The sequence below is a fragment of the Barbus barbus genome, assembly GCF_936440315.1.
Source record: "Barbus barbus genome assembly, chromosome: 20".
Classification (NCBI taxonomy): Eukaryota; Metazoa; Chordata; class Actinopteri; order Cypriniformes; family Cyprinidae; genus Barbus; species Barbus barbus.
In genome coordinates, this window is record NC_136748.1 from 5,003,772 (window position 1) to 5,023,756 (window position 19,985).

At 38.6% G+C, this 19,985-nt stretch overlaps 1 protein-coding gene across 2 annotated transcripts in view; it reads left to right on the forward strand.

Moving 5' to 3' along the window:
* Window positions 1-57: 57 nt before the first annotated feature.
* Window positions 58-19,985, forward strand: part of LOC306886560 (mitochondrial dimethyladenosine transferase 1-like) — a gene marked incomplete at its 5' end in the record, with an annotated part of 33,378 nt that continues 13,450 nt past the window's right edge. The window contains 6 exons of one of the 2 annotated variants that reach the window (XM_079443750.1): window positions 58-95; window positions 914-1,050; window positions 1,188-1,339; window positions 2,630-2,738; window positions 3,781-3,932; window positions 7,144-7,263. In XM_079443750.1, coding sequence (XP_079299876.1) covers window positions 58-95; window positions 914-1,050; window positions 1,188-1,339; window positions 2,630-2,738; window positions 3,781-3,932; window positions 7,144-7,263 — 708 coding nt within the window. Of the gene's footprint in view, window positions 96-895; window positions 1,051-1,187; window positions 1,340-2,629; window positions 2,739-3,780; window positions 3,933-7,143; window positions 7,264-19,985 lie in introns of both variants that reach the window. The other variant, XM_079443751.1, reaches the window with a different exon arrangement.

Consider the following 19,985-nt stretch of genomic DNA (forward strand, 5'->3'; position numbering starts at 1 on the left):
ATGATTGGTTAGTTTGTTCATTGTCGGCACCGGATTGGAGGAAATAAACCCAGCGTCATGGGGACCGCCTCCGCTGTAGGAAGACATCTGCACTGGTGAGGAAAACGTGTTTCCTGTGTGTGGCCTGTTTTAGCCTAAAACAGTTTTGTTCTTATTGAAGATAGCCGTTGTTTAAATATGTGGCTGAGTAAGAAGTATAATAATAAAAACTCTTTTCTAAGGGCATTAAATGTGTTAAACAGACGGAGTAATGTCATGTTTATTAGCATGTCGCAGTCTTCACTGCTTCTAGATTGATTCTAACATATACAGTCTTTATTATAAATACCTCCACCAAAGGATGTGTGTCTTAACTTAAATACAATTATATCGTTGTTCACTGTTTTATATAAGTGCTCAGATGTGCCAGGGCAGATGTTGTTATATATATACATTTACGTTTCTGAATTATATTCTATCTTTTACAATTAAATCACAAATATTTTCCTAAATTGGAAAAGTCCTGCACACGCTATAGGTTTTACCTTTAACGCTTTAAATGTCATTTATAGTAGGAAACCGATAGTTTGTTTAACTGCAGTTCAGAAGTTTAACCGCTAGGTGTTGCCAGAATATCATCAATCTCCTGTTGAGTCTAAATCCAGAGATTTTGGGTGGTAGTTGACCAATAATAATATAATATAATACTAATAAAAGACATGTGAATGCTGCAGGACTACTCTCTCTCTGCTCAAATGTTCTTTAACTGAGTATTTTTTTCTTATGTATTGAAAATGTATCTTTGTACTGAGGCATTCAGAAGTGTTATCACTGAAAATCTGGGATATTTTAATTTATTTAAAGTAAACGGGGATATTTTAAACAGACCAGTAAATGAAAGACGCATGTTTTTCAGTTGTGATTTTAACTGAAGGGAGATGGCAGCTACACAAAAACTGGCCTGTTTCCGGTTACCTCCTCTGCCTACCATAAAGGAGATTATCAAACTGTATAATCTGAGAGCAGAGAAGCAGCTTTCTCAGAACTTCCTCCTAGACACGAGACTCACAGGTCAGTCCAACTGTTGTTCACTCCCTTTCTGAACGCATTTACAAGACTTCATAGATTTCAATGCACTGTTTATGTGTGTGTTTGTGTAATGTGGGCGCGAAAGGTAAACAGCCACTTTAAATCCTTATGGATTTCAGATAAGATTGTCCGGCAGGCGGGAAACCTGAAGGATGCGCATGTGTGTGAGGTGGGACCTGGACCTGGGGGCCTCACCAGGTCTATTCTGAAAGCTGGAGCAGCAGATTTATTAGTGGTGGAGAAGGACACACGCTTTATTCCAGGATTACAGGTTTACAAATAAATCCATGTATTCTATAGAGAGATAAATTGGCCATTTCAAATATTTGACTCTTGAGATAATTGACATTGACCGAAAGCTGCTAGACTGCAAGCAAAGGTGTTTATTCCACTTGTGGCAAAATCTATAAACCGGCCAATCAATGAATACTGCACTTTTTCTGTTTTAAAATAAGTTTTTAGTGAATTTTAAAGGAATGTAGTGTAAAATAAGTGGCAACATTACATTTGTGCTAACATTAACTTTCATTACCTATAGTGGCATCACTCTATCCATTGGCCACCCTGCTTGTTAAATATTGGTATCGGCAGTAGTTAAGAAAAAAAAAATGCTGAATAAAATTTCATCTATATTAGACTCCCAGGTACTTTATAACGACACCTGTTTATGTGGATACAGCGGCTTTACACACAAGCAAATGGTTTTAGTTACTCGTGCCTGAGACCAAACGGACACTATAGGGCAAAAGTTTGGAATAATTAAGTGTTTTTGAAAGAAGTCTTTTATGCTCACCAAGGCTGCATTCTTTTAAATTAAAGTAATATTGCGAGATATTACAATTTAAAAGAACTGTTTTTATTTTTATTTAAATATATTTTAAAATGTCATTTTAAAACTAGATTAGCTGAAAATTGCTATTTTCATTTCTCATTTGTAATAATATTTCAAAATATTGTTAGCCTTGGTGAGCATTTACCAAGATGCGTCCTTCAAAAACATAAAAAAAAAACACTTAATCTATGTGAAATTATTTGTATGAGCATAAAAAGATTTAACAATTGATATATAAACTGAATAAATTTCATAGACATTTGACAAATGGAGTGAAGAGTACCTGAACCGAGCAGGGCTCAATATCAGAAGCAGCAGTCAGTGTGTGGTGTGACCACCAGCTGCTTTTAGTACTACAGTGCATCTCATCTTAATGGACTGAGAAAGATTCCATTCTTGCTGTGAGATGTTACTTAATTCTTCTACCAAGGCACTTGTAAATTCTCATATGCTATATTTTTTGTCAGAATTAGCTTTAGCTTTATTTGCCAAGGAATTTGTTTTGGTTTTTAAGGAGCTCTTGGTACATACATGCATACATATAACCACGAGAACAGAAAGAACATCTAAAGAAAAAAAACAACTAAAGAAATTATAATAATGTGGTATGAATCTGGAACAGAAGAATTATGTATGTGTGTGTGTTTGTCTGTGTCTAATTTTATATCATATAATTAGGCTGAGTAAGCATGTATATTGAAGTATTTGGGTCTTCTTTTGTTTGTTCAGCTCTTGTCTGAGGCTGCTCCTGGAAGAATGAGGATAGCACATGGAGATATTCTCACATACAGACTGGAAAGAGGGTTCCCAGCCCACATAACCAAGACATGGGAAGATGGTAAACATTATAAGTGATCTCAAACACAGTTCAATAAATAACTAGTACTTCGCTATGAGCAATGTATTGTATTGCACCCTCGACAAATACGAGCAAAACACACTGTGGAAAAATGTCTTTGCTGTTTATCCTTATTGTCACTTGTACTTTGGATACTAGTGGATATTTTGAGTAAAGTAAAGACTTATTTGTGGCACCTCTTAATTCAATACATTGTGCAAATGACCTTTGTCTAGATAACTTTGAATGGGACCAGTTACGCTTGGCAAACTGTAGGCACTTCAGCCTATATAGTGACCTTGTATTTATAGTAAAGTCATGTCTTACCACTTCCTGTAAGTTTTCCCACTCACTCAACTTAGATATTTACTCCTGAGAGTTTCTAGGGTTGCCAATAATTTTGAGAGACTTTTTTTAAGACAAAGAATATTTTTCACATTTATTTATTTTATTGGTTATATTTGACAGGGGTGCCATTTTATGGAGGATGCTATGTGTATATATTAAATATATTACAATAATTTGTTGGGCAAGTCTAATTGAAAATGTTCTTATTTTAAATAATCAATCATCAGAGAAAATAAGCCTCTTCGTTTTTTCTTTATTTCCCCCAGAGCATGTCCAAATGCTGCAGTTGAACTTCTTGTTAATCTCCAAGCGGTCGTTTTACACCTTTGTTCATGTCTTTGCATTGGCTGCCAGTTCTTCCTAGAATTTGGTTCAACACAATGTTTTTATTCGACACGGCTGCAAATAGCCTGGCCAAACATTGCACCCAGAACACCCCAGACCTTTTATATTGCTCCTCTGTTTAACACTGATTACAGCTACTGTCTTATTCCCACACAAACAAGTTTAAGACAACTTACCTGAATGTTTGCCGTCTAGTATTCAGCCTTTTCTGGGTGATCAAGGGCCATTTTAGCAAAGGTCAGCTGCCTGCTGCTGGTTGGCAGTAATATAATTTGTGTACTTTGTTGTTATATGAGCGGCTGTAAATAACACGAAAGGTTCTTTATGAATGTGTGTGTTTGTATTTCAGTACCCCCCAACCTGCACATCATTGGGAATCTGCCCTTTAGTGTGTCGACTCCTCTCATTATAAAGTGGCTGGAACAGATGTCGAACAGAACTGGGTGCTTTATGTTTGGACGTACAAGGCTTACACTGACCTTCCAAAAAGAGGTGGCTGAAGTAAGTTGAACATTAACCGTTATTCCTGGTATTATTCATTTGGAGGCAATGGTTTAAATAAGTATGGTCTACAAACAGAGCTGGGTAGTTATGGAATGCCAAAGCTGCCGTAATTAGAAATAAATAAATAATGAAATGTAAAAAAGCAAATATAAATAAATATATAAATAAATGTACAAAGAAAAGTAAAACAGCAAAAATAATTATTTATAATTTTATTTCCTTTATGTATTTTTTTTTCCACATTTATTTGTTTTTTCTTTTGTTTATTCATACATTTATTTCCACTCTTATTTATTTTCACATTTATGCATTTATACATTTCTTCGTCCATAGGGTAATGAGGAGGGCGTGTTTTACCTCAGGAATAGCAATCGAGCCAGAGTAGTCGAGTGGTAAGCTTTGAGGCCACAGTGACACCTTGTGGTGCCCAAACGAAGTACAAGAAGTGTAGCCTACATATCTACAGCCTGTTGATAGTGTGGGATGAATGACTTAGATGGGCAGTATGGCCAACATCTTATATCACGGGTTATTATTTCCATTTCAGGTGGGTGGTTGTTTTGAATGGGAAGCGTGCAGTCTGTGATCGTGTGCGTTTGCTGAAGCTCGTGAAAGCGTGCAGTTGCTTTCTTATGCAAGCTGTTTTGTTAGGTTTCACTTTCAACACATACAATGCATGTTTCAAAGATTCGGGATAGGAGGCGGCATCAGTTACCGAAGATTTGTCGCCTCGTGCCACTTCCTGTGTGGACAGTCACCACATAAACTGATTATAATGGGTTCTCTTGGTGTAGACACAGCTTCGGATTAATCACACGTCTTAGGCTGAGTCATCAACTGGAAATATTCAGAATTAGATCAAGCAAAAGGTGTCCATGGGAACAGAGCTGGTGAAACACACACACCATGCATTGCAGCCTAAAACATGTTTAATATTTGCGACTGACACCAACGATTGTATGTTATTTGTATGCAGTGGAGATGCATCAAACATCACTCAGCATTCATTTTGTAATTTTGTCTAATATTTTTTTCTTTTGTTCTTATTGTAAAATATTTTGTTATTGTTGTTTAATTTCTTGTTTTCATTTAATTCATAGGTTAAATTAAATAGCCTAAATTGTCAACGATTTTAAAGATTATCAGGAATTCTTTTTTTTTCGATCTGCAGTCTAATAAAGGTTAAGAAAATACAATTAGCCTATAGATCTAGACTATAGACTAATTCCATTCTTAACTTTTAACTTCTAAAAATTTATGAAGAATTTTTTATTAACTTCATAACAAATAGGCTAGGCTAATGAATTTTCGTCAGAAGGAATATACGAACATAACGAATTCCCTAGCGATTCATCAAAATGAACTTTTCATTTTATATTAGTTTGTTCCTCATACTTTGAGGGAAAACATTTTTCCTAATAAAATAAAATTGAATTGGACTATGAAAACACACTGTAACAGCCAATTATAATGACTTGACAAAGCCTGCTTTACATATATTTAAACGTGCTATAATTCTTGTAAATGTATCTGTCTGTCTGTCCTTCGCAACTAATTATATCACCCTACCAACCAGCTGCAACATGCTAGCAACGACTAGCCAGAAACACCTAGCAACATGTCAGAACATTTTGGCTGCATCTGAAATCTCATGCACACTGGAGTAGGAACTTCTTTTGGGAAAAAAAAAACATTTATAGAGCATTAAAAGGTACTTTCCATATAGAATGAATATAATATGTACTATATTCATCATCTTGTAATTGTCATGTAACCTACCAGTGTCAGATATGTCACTTCACTGCCATTTCTGTGGCCTGATAGGATAGTAAAGTGTCTATTGTTTGTGCACTGTAGAATGTTGCCAGAAGTAGTAGTTTTTTCCTACTCTTTTATGAATACCGCTTATTTGGATATACTGCTCTTTTTGCCTTTTATTTATAGTTAGGAAGTATGTTTGATGAAGCAACACACTAGAACATTTATGCATTTAGCAGACGCTTTTATCCAAAGCGACTTACATTGCATTTAAGTTACAGTTTTTACATTCTATCAGCTCTTGCTCTCCCTGGGAATTGAACCCATGACCTTGGTGTTGCTAGCGCCATGCTCTACTATTTGAGCTACAGGAAAGCCTGATGTTAGCAACATATTAGAAAGACTGATGCTAGAACATGTTAGCAATGTGCTAAAAGATGTTAGCATTGTCTAAACACACCCTAGTGCATACCACAACAACATCTATTTGCTATTCAGAAACAGGGAAATCTAGCGCTATTCCAAGCTGTAAGTACCTCTGAATGTCTTTTTTTTTGTCTTGATTTGAGGTTTATTTTTAATAGAGATCTTGATCATTTCTGTTTGATCTTAAGTTTCTGCTCTTTCTCTTTATTTATTTTTAATTTTGGAGGGCTGTCTCAATGAAATTTAGGCTTTTCAAGTTTGCAACAAAGCATTGTTGTTCATTTCAGGTGCAAAGAGGACATTTACACAGAACTCCTAAAGGCACAGCACAAATAAAAATGGTCGTTTTATATTAATGTTGTTGTCACGCAGCTTGAAATTGGCATGAAACATGCACACTTTCAGGCTCTCTCTCAAGCCACCATATTAAATCCCACGCCAAATAAGACAACTCAAATCTACTCATAGAAGTTTTTCAACAGCATGGAGCTTGATTCTATAAAACTGGAACGCTCTAAAGTAGCAAGATTCAGCACGAATCAATTTTTTTTCAGGCCTTCATAATGTGACAAGACCTGCAAACTCAAATATGCATTTTCATCAAATATTTGATGATGTACTCTATGCAAGAAATTATATTTTAGATTAACAGTACCTGTTAAAAGAAAATAGTTCTTAAATTTACAGGAAAATAAATGATATTAGATTAAATGAGTGAAAATAGGTGTTCCTTCTGAACATTCTACCTCTGATCTGTTAACACTCAGATTTAACTGTGCTTTACAACTGTGGACAAACAAGCTAAATTCAATTTATGTTATTGTATTTTTAGCAGTTTTGGCACACTGTAGCTAATCCAAAATATTTGCATGCAAAGGGTAATATTAAGTAAGTTTGCTAGTTTCTTTAAAAAAAGTATAGAAAGTACATCTAGAACAACATTAAGCTTAAGTATTTGAGTGTATTTTTTATTTTATTTTTTATGAGGAAGAAAAACAGTCTTTGTCCTCTCTTTCATTTGTAGAGGTTAACAGCCAGCACAGGAAGCCGTCAACGCAGCCGTCTGTCTGTCATGGCTCAGTATCTCTGCACTGTCAAAAGCTGTTTCACCATCCCAGGATGTGCCTTTGTTCCAAAACCTAACGTAAGCCATTTATGTTTCTGTATCTCTCTGTGTTTGACTGCTCATGTGGAAGGATGTGGGTGTTAGCTCATTAGAAGAGCATGGAGTCAATGTTGTCTTAGATATGGAATCAGAGATGGAGACGCTTGGTGTGTAATGATGCCCACAGGGCATTTGGTATGCCGTTCTTTTGTACAGTTGATCAAATAAGAGCTCCATTTGAAAATTTTTGCCGCCTTTACTCCACTGGATTTCTGAGTTTTGGGGAATGCCAGGGGTTTGTGGATAAGAGGGTCCTATAAAAGAAAGTACCTTACGTACGAAGTTCCCTTGTCTGTAAATATTTTATTCAGCCAGAGTGCTTTGGAATGAAGAAAGGAAAGTGGGACGTATTGCGCATTCTCTTGGATTAAATGGCACGGATGATTATTTCATTGCACACCAAGGCTTTTACACAACTGATGAAAGATGTGCTGCTTCATGAGGTTTCTCACAAGAAGTTACTGAAACATCTCAAGATAAAAATTGTACAAGAGTGATGATGCACTGTAGACATACCCCTGAGAAAAAGCTTAATTGTACTCTTTGAAAAAACATAGGCTAACACTTGTAAGATATCTGAGGGAAGTACTGACAGGACCTTTCTCCATCCAATGTGTTCCTTCCAGTTTTACTTTACTTTTTTTTTTTTCAAACTGTGCTGTTGGAAGACAGATTTTTGAGAAAATCAAATTTCTTGGTTGACTGAAATTTAATGAAGGGAATTAACCTTTAGACCTTTATCTGTATGATATTTAATCATCTCTGGTGTTTGTCTTCAGGTGTCTGATGTCAGGAAAACATTCATCTTGTGGAAAGGCAGAATAATAATCAGTGTTAAATGAGAAATAAATGCTTTTCTTGTTCACATTTTGAGTCTGACTTGACATGCAGTTAATGTTCTAGTGACTAATTAAGATTCACCATTACTGTTGCTCACAGCTTCAGTGTGTTGCTCTTCTCACACAGTTTGTGCTGTAGATATGAACGACATCAAATTGTGTGGCTTGTTGAGATCTAAAAAAGGTCTTAACTTGATAAAATTATAATTATCAATTTTATTAAATTTAATAAATAATAATAAAATAAAATTGGGCAAAAGTCAAACAGACTTGGACTGAAGAAAAGACCCGAGCCATATCTTGGGCCAGTTCTAGTAATGCCCTTATAACCACCCAGAAGACCCTAGCATCACTGTAGTCAGTTTTGTGCCACCAAGCACCAATCACATTTTCTTCGGAGAAAAAATAAAAAATCTAGTTTACACAGTTTTTTGACCATTGGGACAGATAGATATGTATGTGTTCTTTTTATGCTTGCTTTAAAAGCAATGAATTCTCTTTGATATTAGTTCAAGATTTTATTACTGCAAATTTGCCTTTGCCAGTTTATTTGCTGTACAGAGCTGTGGTGTATGAATGCCATCTGTGTTGAAGAGGCTTACCCTAGAGGACTGCTCACATCTTTTGAAATCGGCATTAGTTGTGTGTGTTGAGTTGGCTGTGGAGTCTGCATATTGGTTTTAAAGTCGACCTGGTATCAAAATGATGTAGTTTCTCTGGGATTAACAATAAGAATGGCTTAGGTTTTAGGCAAGTTAATGGATCAGCAACTTGCCCTTTTGCGCCGATACTGCATTGCCACAGCAAATCTTATATTTGTTGATCATGTACATCAATTTTTAAGTGTTGCAAATTCTTCTGATTTGTCAGATTGATAATGTTCAGTAAGTGGCCAACTTAGATGCGTTTTCCAGAAATTTTAAATATGGCTTGTTATGGTCTTGGAAGCATTATACTTCGTGTATGAATTTCTAGATTCATATTATAGCTATTTAATTGTAACATTTTTATAAACAATTTTACTCTGTTTGTAATTCAAGTTGCAGGGGCCTGTAGTATAAAGCCAGTTTAGCTAGCTAGTCAGGTGAGTTTTAGATTAGTTTGCGCCAATCAATCGGCAAATTAGACTAATCGGCAGTGAGCAAAGTGACACATCTCTGAACTTAAGTCACTCCCCAGGTTCTCTTGATCCAAATTAAAGGTCACTAACCAGTAAAATAATTTGAATTTAAAAAAAGAATCAACACTAAAAGCATGTTTATTATAATTATTTTATATATATATATATATATATATATATATATACCAATTACAGTTTAACAATTAATATTAAGCTTAGTTGAATTATATATATATATATATATATATATATATATATATATATACACATACATACAGGTGCTGGTCATAAAAATTAGAATATCATGAAAAAGTTGATTTTTATTTCAGTAATAGCATTCAAAAAGTGAAACTTGTATATTAGATTCATTCATTACACACAGACTGATATATTTCAAATGTTTATTTCCTTTAATTTTGATGATTATAACTGACAACTAATGAAAGTCCCAAATTCAGTATCTCAGAAAATTAGAATATCAATTAAGACCAATGCAAAAAAAATGATATTTAGAAATGTTGGCCAACTGAAAAGTATGAACATGAAAAGTATGAGCATGTAGAGCACTCAATATTTAGTTGGGGCTCCTTTGGCCTGGATTACTGCAGCAATGCGGCGTGGCATGGAGTCGATCAGTCTGTGGCACTGCTCAGGTGTTATGAGAGCCCATGTTGCTCTGATAGTGGCCTTCAGCTCTTCTGAATTGTTGGGTCTGGCGTATTGCATCGTCCTCTTCACAATACCCCATAGGTTTTCTATGGGGTTAAGGTCAGTCGAGTTTGCTGGCCAATCAAGAACAGGGATACCATGGTCCTTAAACCAGGTACTGGTAGCTTTGGCAGTGTGTGCAGGTGCCAAGTCCTGTTGGAAAATGAAATCTGCATCTCCATAAAGTTGGTCAGCAGCAGGAAGCATGAAGTGCTCTAAAACTTCCTGGTAGACGGCTGCGTTGACCTTGGACCTCAGAAAACACAATGGACCAACACCAGCAGATGACATGGCACCCCAAACCATCAATGACTGTGGAAACTTTACACTGGACCTCAAGCAGCGTGGATTATGTGCCTCTCCTCTCTTCCTCCAGACTCTGGGACCTTGATTTTCAAAGGAAATGCAAAATTTACTTTCATCAGAGAACATAACTTTGGACCACTCAGCAGCAGTCCAGGCAAGACGCTTCTGACGCTGTCTCTTGTTCAAGAGTGGCTTGACACAAGGAAAGCGACAGCTGAAACCCATGTCTTGCATACGTCTGTGCGTGGTGGTTCTTGAAGCACTGACTCCAGCTGCAGTCCACTCTTTGTGAATCTCCCCCACATTTTTGAATTGATTTTGTTTCACAATCCTCTCCAGGGTGCGGTTATCCCTATTGCTTGTACACTTTTTTTTCTACCACATCTTGTCCTTCCCTTCGCCTCTCTATTAATGTGCCAGCCTCTTTAGCAATGACCTTTTGTGTCTTGCCCTCCTTGTTCAAGGTGTCAATGGTCGTCTTTTGGACAACTGTCAAGTCAGCAGTCTTCCCCATGATTGTGTAGCCTAAAGAACTAGACTGAGAGACCATTTAAAGGCTTTTGCAGGTGTTTTGAGTTAATTAGCTGATTAGAGTGTGGCACCAGTCTTCAATATTGAACATTTTCACAATATTCTAATTTTCTGAGATACTGAATTTGGGACTTTCATTAGTTGTCAGTTATAATCATCAAAATTAAAGGAAATAAACATTTGAAATATATCAGTCTGTGTGTAATGAATTAATCTAATATACAAGTTTCACTTTTTGAATGGTATTACTGAAATAAATCAACTTTTTCGTGATATTCTAATTTTATGACCAGCACCTGTATATATACAGTCAGGTCCATAAATATTGGGACATCGACACAATTCTAACATTTTTGGCTCTATACACCACCACAATGGATTTCAAATGAAACGAACAAGATGTGCTTTAACTGCAGACTGTCAGCTTTAATTTGAGGGTATTTACATCCAAATCAGGTGAACGGTGTAGGAATTACAACAGTTTGCATATGTGCCTCCCACTTGTTAAGGGACCAAAAGTAATGGGACAGAATAATAATCATAAATCAAACTTTCACTTTTTAATACTTGGTTGCAAATCCTTTGCAGTCAATTACAGCCTGAAGTCTGGAACGCAGAGACATCACCAGACGCTGGGTTTCATCCCTGGTGATGCTCTGCCAGGCCTCTACTGCAACTGTCTTCAGTTCCTGCTTGTTTCTGGGGCATTTTCCCTTCAGTTTTGTCTTCAGCAAGTGAAATGCATGCTCAATCGGATTCAGGTCAGGTGATTGACTTGGCCATTGCATAACAGTCCACTTCTTTCCCTTCAAAAACTCTTTGGTTGCTTTTGCAGTATGCTTTGGGTCATTGTCCATCCGCACTGTGAAGCGCCGTCCAGTGAGTTCTGAAGCATTTGGCTGAATATGAGCAGATAATATTGCCCGAAACACTTCAGAATTCATCCTGCTGCTTTTGTCAGCAGTCACATCATCAATAAATACAAGATAACCAGTTCCACTGGCAGCCATACATGCCCACGCCATGACACTACCACCACCATGCTTCACTGATGAGGTGGTATGCTTAGGATCATGAGCAGTTCCTTTCCTTCTCCATACTCTTCTCTTCCCATCACTCTGGTACAAGTTGATCTTGGTCTCATCTGTCCATAGGATGTTGTTCCAGAACTGTGAAGGCTTTTTTAGATGTCGTTTGGCAAACTCTAATCTGGCCTTCCTGTTTTTGAGGCTCACCAATGGTTTACATCTTGTGGTGAACCCTCTGTATTCACTCTGGTGAAGTCTTCTCTTGATTGTTGACTTTGACACACATACACCTACCTCCTGGAGAGTGTTTTTGATCTGGCCAACTGTTGTGAAGGGTGTTTTCTTCACCAGGGAAAGAATTCTTCGGTCATCCACCACAGTTGTTTTCCGTGGTCTTCCGGGTCTTTTGGTGTTGCTGAGCTCACCGGTGCGTTCCTTCTTTTTAAGAATGTTCCAAACAGTTGTTTTGGCCACGCCTAATGTTTTTGCTATCTCTCTGATGGGTTTGTTTTGTTTTTTCAGCCTAATGATGGCTTGCTTTACTGGTAGTGACAGCTCTTTGGATCTCATCTTGACAGTTGACAGCAACAGATTCCAAATGCAAATAGCACACTTGAAATGAACTCTGGACCTTTTATCTGCTCATTGTAATTGGGATAATGAGGGAATAACACACACACCTGGCCATGGAACAACTGAGAAGCCAATTGTCCCATTACTTTTGGTCCCTTAACAAGTGGGAGGCACATATGCAAACTGTTGTAATTCCTACACCGTTCACCTGATTTGGATGTAAATACCCTCAAATTAAAGCTGACAGTCTGCAGTTAAAGCACATCTTGTTCGTTTCATTTGAAATCCATTGTGGTGGTGTATAGAGCCAAAAATGTTAGAATTGTGTCGATGTCCCAATATTTATGGACCTGACTGTATATATGAAGCTATATATCTAGCTTCATGGTACAGGCCCCTATGAGGTATAATTTATATTCTCTTTTCACATACATACATTTCTATTCTCACACACTTACATATATTTAACTCTCATATTCATATATTTTACGCACACATTTATACATTTTGCTCTTATGCAAATGTATTCAAAGTATACATTTAATATTATAAAAACTAAATGTAAGAAGAAAATTCATGTATGTCTAAAGAAAATATGTATATGTAAGAGAAGAATATATGTATGTGTGAGAGAGTATAGTGGAAACGGAAGGAGTATGATGGAAACGGAAGGCAGGTAGGCGCAGCCTCAGCCGTGTTGCCAGAGACACTTACAAAACAAAATTAAATATTAATCAAAGATAACACAAGTAAACACGACATGCAGTTTTTGAATGAACTTTTTTATTATGAAGGGAAAACAAAATCCAAACCCACATGGCCCTGTGTGAAAAAGTGCTTGCCCCCTAAACCTAATAACTGGTTGGGCCACCCTTAGCAGCAACAACTGCAATCAAGCGTTTGCGATAACTTGCAATGAGTCTGTTACAGCGCTGTGGAGGAATTTTGGCCCACTCATCTTGGCAGAATTGTTGTAATTCAGCAACATTGGAGGGTTTTCGAGCATGAACCGCCTTTTTAAGGTCATGCCACAGCATCTCAATAGGATTCAAGTCAGGACTTTGACTAGGCCACTCCAAAGTCTTCATTTTGTTTTTCTTCAGCCATTCAGAGGTGGATTTGCTGGTGTGTTTTGGATCATTGTCCTGCTGCAGAAACCAAGTTCGCTTCAGCTTGAGGTCACGAACAGATGGCCAGACAATGGGTCTCATTCACTAATAAGTGCGTACGTTTTTCGTATTTATACGCACATTTGAACTTCTGACGAAAACTTTCCGCCTAATTCACAACACGTGCGTACGCACATGAGCTTGTTCTTAAACTCGTTCTTCTGTTAGTGAATCTGGAGTCTTCTAAAAGAGCACCCGCGTGCTCGAGGTTAATGATTAGCATAATACACGCCCAAACCAGCTCCATATAAGGGCTTTCCGCAAAGCGGCACTTGTCTAGAGAAAGACAACTATGGCATCGAAACAAAAGACAAAGAAAAATAACTTTAACGATAATGAACGTGAGGTTTTGCTGTCGGAGGTGGAAGCCAGAAAAAATGTGTTATTTAAAAGCAACTGAACAGCCATTCGTCACTCTCAGCTAACATATCTGCGTGCCAGAGCCGGCGCCAGGGCACCTCCATCGGGGGGCATTTAAATTTCTAGGGGGGGGGGGCACAAATTACTAAAGCGTTCAATTGCTTTCTTATGTGCGCTGTTTTATCGGTACTTTCGCTTTCAAAATCGATCGTGTTCAGCAAGGAGGGGAGAGGATGGAAAGTGGGGAGGCACAGTAACTCGTTTGGGGGGCCACGGCCCGCGAGTGCCCCCCTTGGCGCCGGCCCTGCTGTGCGCTCTCTAAAGACACGCTCTCTCCTTAGAGCACGCGCCGCAATGTCTTCAAGCAGTACCAAGTGTGCCATGCCTCCAAACACAAGGTGAGAAACAATCAGCGTTTATATAAGGATAGATCAGGTGATTTGTTGTTTGGACCTCTAATTTTATATATATATATATATATATATATATATATATATATATATATATATATATACACATACATACATACATACATACATACTTATAAGGCCCTGGGCGTACATGATTATTGCGTACGTGTGGTATAAGTTCTTGAATTTTTTCGTACATTTAGAATAAATTTTAGTACGAAAGTTTTTGATGAATCATGATTTATTCGTGAAAACGTCCGCACGCACATTTCACGTAAAAATTTGTGCGTACGCATGTTTAGTGAATGAGACCCAATGTCCTTCAGGATTTTTTGGTAGACAGCTGAATTCATGGTTCCATTTATCACAGCAAGTTTTCCAGGTCCTGAAGCAGCAAAACAGCCCCAGACCATCACACTACCACCACCATATTTTACTGTTGGTATGATGTTCTTTTTCTGAAATGCTGTGTTACTTTTACGCCAGATGTAATGGGACACACACCTTCCAAAAAGTTCAACTTTTGTCTCGTCAGTCCACAGAGTATTTTCCCAAAAGTCTTGGGGATCATCAAGATGTTTTCTGGGAAAACTGAGACGAGCCTTTATGTTCTTTTTGCTCAGCAGCGGTTTTTGTCTTGGAACTCTGCCATGCAGGCCATTTTTGCCCAGTCTCTTTCTTATGGTGGAGTCATGGACACTGACCTTAACTGAGGCAAGTGAGGCCTGCAGTTCTTTAGATGTTGTTGTGGGGTCTTTTGTGACCTCTTCGATGAGTCGTCGCTGCGCTCTTGGGGTAATTTTGGTCAGCCGGCCACTCCTGAGAAGGTTCACCACTGTTCCATGTTTTCGCCATTTGTGGATAATGGCTCTCACTGTGGTTTGCTGGAGTCTCAAAGCTTTAGAAATGGCTTTATACCCTTTTCCAGACTGATAGATCTCAATTACTTTCTTTCTCATTTGTTCCTGAATTTTGAGGATCTCTTTGGGGGCGGCGGCAAACACTTTTTCACACAGGGCCATGTGGGTTTGGATTTTGTTTTCCCTTCATAAAAAAACCCTTCATTTAAAAACTGCATGTTGTGTTTACTTGTGTTATCTTTGATTAATATTTACATTTGTTTTTGTTTTTTGTGTGCAGGATATAGTTTTACCTGTATCTTCGTCATCCAATGCACAGTCCCAGTAAAACTATCAGAAATAAGTATGATTGAATTGGTCCAGAGATCACAGTACATGAACACTGTGCAAAGTTAATAGGATTTATTGAAGGTTTAGAGAGAAGATGCGTCTGGGAGTAAGTTGCCACACATGGTGTATAATACACAGCCTGTTATGCTCTTGTCAAATTAACTGGATTAGAGAACTGAATATTGTGCAGCTGGTAATTAGCAGTAGCTCATTCACTGTATTTAGAGAACAGTCCTGAATTGCTCTGCACTACATTCACACTATGTGTTGAATTATTAGATTTGCCACGTTTCATTTCCCTGCAGAACCCCTCTGTAAGGTCAGATAGAATTAGCTGCAGCATTTCAGAACAGGACTGAGTTGTTCTATTTATAATCATGAGCATTAGCTGATATTGGCATGCCACTAGGGGTGTTTTTTTTTATTTTTTATATGTGGCTTTTTTTTAATGTCTGGCAGTCTTGTGTGGACACTGCAAGGCACCTCGTTCTGTCACATTGAGTGACTGTGGTTGTCCATGAAGGCTTGTGTCCACAGTGATTGGTTGTGCATTGTATGTCCTCAGGCCCACGCTGCACTCGCTGGTCTCTTCTGTCACGGATCGCACTTGACATCCCCACCAAGTGCATTGCAAGGCTTTAACCCCAGCACTTGCCCCCACAGTGACTGCTACAGGAGATGTTAAATTGTGACATATTTGAACAAAAGTTCTCATTTCTAGCATGTTTGTCTTATTCAGCTGCAATACAATCAAATGAACTTGTGTCATCGCCCACATTGTGTCTCCTGTAAAATGCTGCTGTTAGACAGAATAATTGCAGTCCTTAGAATGACTGAATGAATATAATTATCATCTCTTCATCATCTGTTGCAAAAGTGTAAAAGTAGCGACCCCCCCCCCCACACGCGTTTCGCGAGCGAGGGGATGGGCTGCCGTCCCTTGAGCTGACGCGTGTATGGAGGCAGACATGGAGCCAGCTGCTACTGCAGTGTCCTTCCCACACACAGAGGATAGAAAGTGCGAGTAAGAGGGAGGGAGAAAGCTTGAGGATGAGCTCATGACAGAGATTGATCTGTAGAGAGAGTGAAGCGTACCTCAAGCAGATGTTTGTCTGGATATTAAGAGTAATGGAAGCAATGGCACCTCCGTCCCTCTACGATCTCTGAGGAGATGATCCTACACAGATACACATGAGGGTGGATGACATTTGAACATGAAAATGTGTAGAAAAAATGCTTAAAGAAGACATTAACAATGAAAGTTTTGGACGCATACATATGGCCTTTTGAGGACTTCTAGTATATGATCGTTGCAGTTTTGTCTTTAACTGGAAAAGGCTGTACTGGGGTCGACAGTATAAATGGCCCGGTGGCCCGGACGTACTTTTAAAACCGTCAGGGCCACCAGATCGCTCCAACCACTAGCCCGGTGGGGCCAGTAAAAATAATGCCTCGATTAAAAAAAGTCTAATTTCACATTAATTACCTGTGGTTCTGTGTTTTGATTTCTGCTAAATCGTCTCGGTAACCACCGCTAACACGTTACGTGATCCCGACAGTTACAGATGCAGCGGTTTATGCGCTCCGTGACGTCTGCACCGCCTTGCTCGCTCCCGCGGTTACGTTCGCAAACTGCACACTGCTGCTCAGCACCTACTATTAAGCTAGGCTACATGTTTCTGAAACCCCCATCAACCGGCCAAACGCCGGGTAAAAAAAAGAGAAGGCAAGGAAGAGAAAATCACCAGAGGAATTGAGGGAAAGCGAAAGGGAATACGAAAAGAAAAGGCAGAGAAAGTTTCAGCCCCAGTGGCGAGACCGCTGGAATTGGCTGGGCTTAGGGGTGACGGTTAGTAGAAAATATGACGGTTTTTGATCGTGGACGATAAAAATGTCTCCACGATCTGCTTTTGAAGAAATATGGTAGTATCGTGCTACAGCACACATTATATCAAATACAGTTCTGGCGCCTCCGTCTCTATATACTGTATAACACCACATACAGCAGTAGAGTTACTCTGACAGGACACTGCACTTATTCGCGATCGCAAAAGTACATTATTTGCACACAAGCCTTGCTGGTTAAATGTTTAATTCGCGCGCTGGTCTGACGTGCGCTTTTTCTGAGCGGATACACCTGAAGCACGCGCACTAAAAACCCTGTCTAACAGCGCCTGATTACTCAACTAACTTATCTTTTGCACTAATACTGTCAAAACACAAGGCTTACATACAGACTCAGTTGGGTATCTCTAAAATGAAAGTAAATGGTTAAGAGAGAAACAGATGCCTGCCTGTATATTAGATGCGTGCAGCTCTTAAAGGGACAGGACACCAAACATGCTGTCGACTGTCATTAAAGGGATAGTTCACCCTAAAATTTAATTTCTGTCATTATTTACTCACTCACATGTTGTCCCAAACCTCTATTAATTTCTTGTGCTGAACACAAAATAAGATATTTTGAAGAATGAGGGTAACCAAACAGTTGCTGGTCCACATTGACTTTGATAGCAGGAAAGAAAAATCCTATGGAAGTCACTGTGGACCAGCAACTGATTGGTTTTCCACCTTCTTCAAAATAGCATTTATGTTCAGCAGAAGAAAGAAACTCATTCAGGTTTAAAACAACTTTTGAGAAAATGATGGTATAAAAATAAAACATGATGACAGAATTGACAGACAGATGGCAGAATATTTATTTTTGGGGGAACTATTCATTTAACGTTAACAAAAAGCAAAGAGAAAAATCACTCACTATTCTTGACTGAAAAACTTTAATACAGTTGCTTTAGGAATCAGTCTATATAGTGTTTTATTTTTATATTTGTTCATTCAATTTCATTGAATGCTCTGCTAAATACACCTATTGTACCTGAAAATAAAGCACTGTTTGTTTTATTTGTATATTATGTGTATTTGTAATGTGTATCTTTGTTCTTATTTTTTAATAAGAAAGATAAAATGATGACAAAGACTTTTATCTTCGCCCACTTTGGCCTAAATATCTGCCATGTCTTTTTTTTGTTACCTTGAAAGGCTTTGTCTTTCTAGTTTGGCTGTAATGCTCAGACAACTTGTAAAACCAACATGACAAAGAATCGTGATAAAATCGTGAATCGTGATATTTCAAAAAAAAAAAAATCGTGATATGATATTTTTCCCATATCGCCCACCCCTAGCTGGGCTACGATCAAGAAAAAAAGAGGTTTACTGTGAGCTCTGCAGATCAATGCCCACATATGCAGACAAGTAAGTTAGAGAAAAGTTAACGTGTATGAAACCTATGGTATGAACATAATATAATGAATTGCTGTGTGACTACGGAGAATGAATCCTATGCAATAGGTTTATTTGCACTTGTTTCATGTTTTTGCACAGTTTTGCTGCACTTTGCACTAAACCTACCTTAAAAAAATAAATGTTATTCATGTTGTTCAAGCAAACTGTTCTTTTTCGTGATTATTGAGATCAATACCCGACGCGTTGACCTGGGCCAGTGAACTTCAAAAGACAAATTTCCCTTATTGTCTACCCCTGCTGTATTTTTAAAATAAAAGACTTATCCAATAATCATGAAAGACTGGAAAAGTCATTCAGGTAATTGGTCAAAAGGTGTAGGAACTCATTTAAATTCTTATAATGCTTCAGTTACTGTAGTACATGTCAGCTTATCCTATGAAACATTCCTGTTCCTTAAATTTTATGAAGTGAAGTGAAGTGACATACGGCCAAGTATGGTGACTCGGAATTCGTGCTCTGCATTTATCCCATCCAAAGTGCACACACACACACACACACACACAGCAGTGAACACACACACACCCGGAGCAGTGGGCAGCCATTTATGCTGCGGCGCCCGGGGAGCAGTTGGGGGTTTGGTGCCTTGCTCAAGGGCACCTCAGTCGTGGTATTGAGGGTGGAGAGAGCGCTGTACATTCACTCCCCCCACCTACAATCCCTGCCGGCCCGAGACTCGAACCCAGGGGTTTTCAACCTTTTAGGACATGCGCCCCCCCAAGTTTGTCTAATTTCACTCGCGCCCCCCCAACATCAACCCCCCCCCCTCCCCTCCCCTCCCCCCGAGCCCAAAGTGTGCGAACATCATTCACCTATTGTTTGCTGCGTTTCCAGTGCGTAGCATTAAGAAACATAAACATGTAACCAGTTTACCTGATTCAGTGTGATGGCTGAGCCTGTTTCTGAGATAACAACATGCCAATCCGTGGTTGGATCTCTGACATGACTAACCGTAAATCATTTTACACCATTCTCACTGTCGCGGGAGTCAGATTGCCCCCTAGCGGATGGCTGAAGATTGGAAAGCTCGTATTCATAAATCTTCAAGGCAATGTCTCTGAATTAATTGATGCTCGCGCCCCCCTTGACAGGTGCTGGCGCCCCCCGGAGGGGGCGCGCCCCATAGGTTGAAAACCCCTGCTCTAACCATTAGGCCACGACTTCACA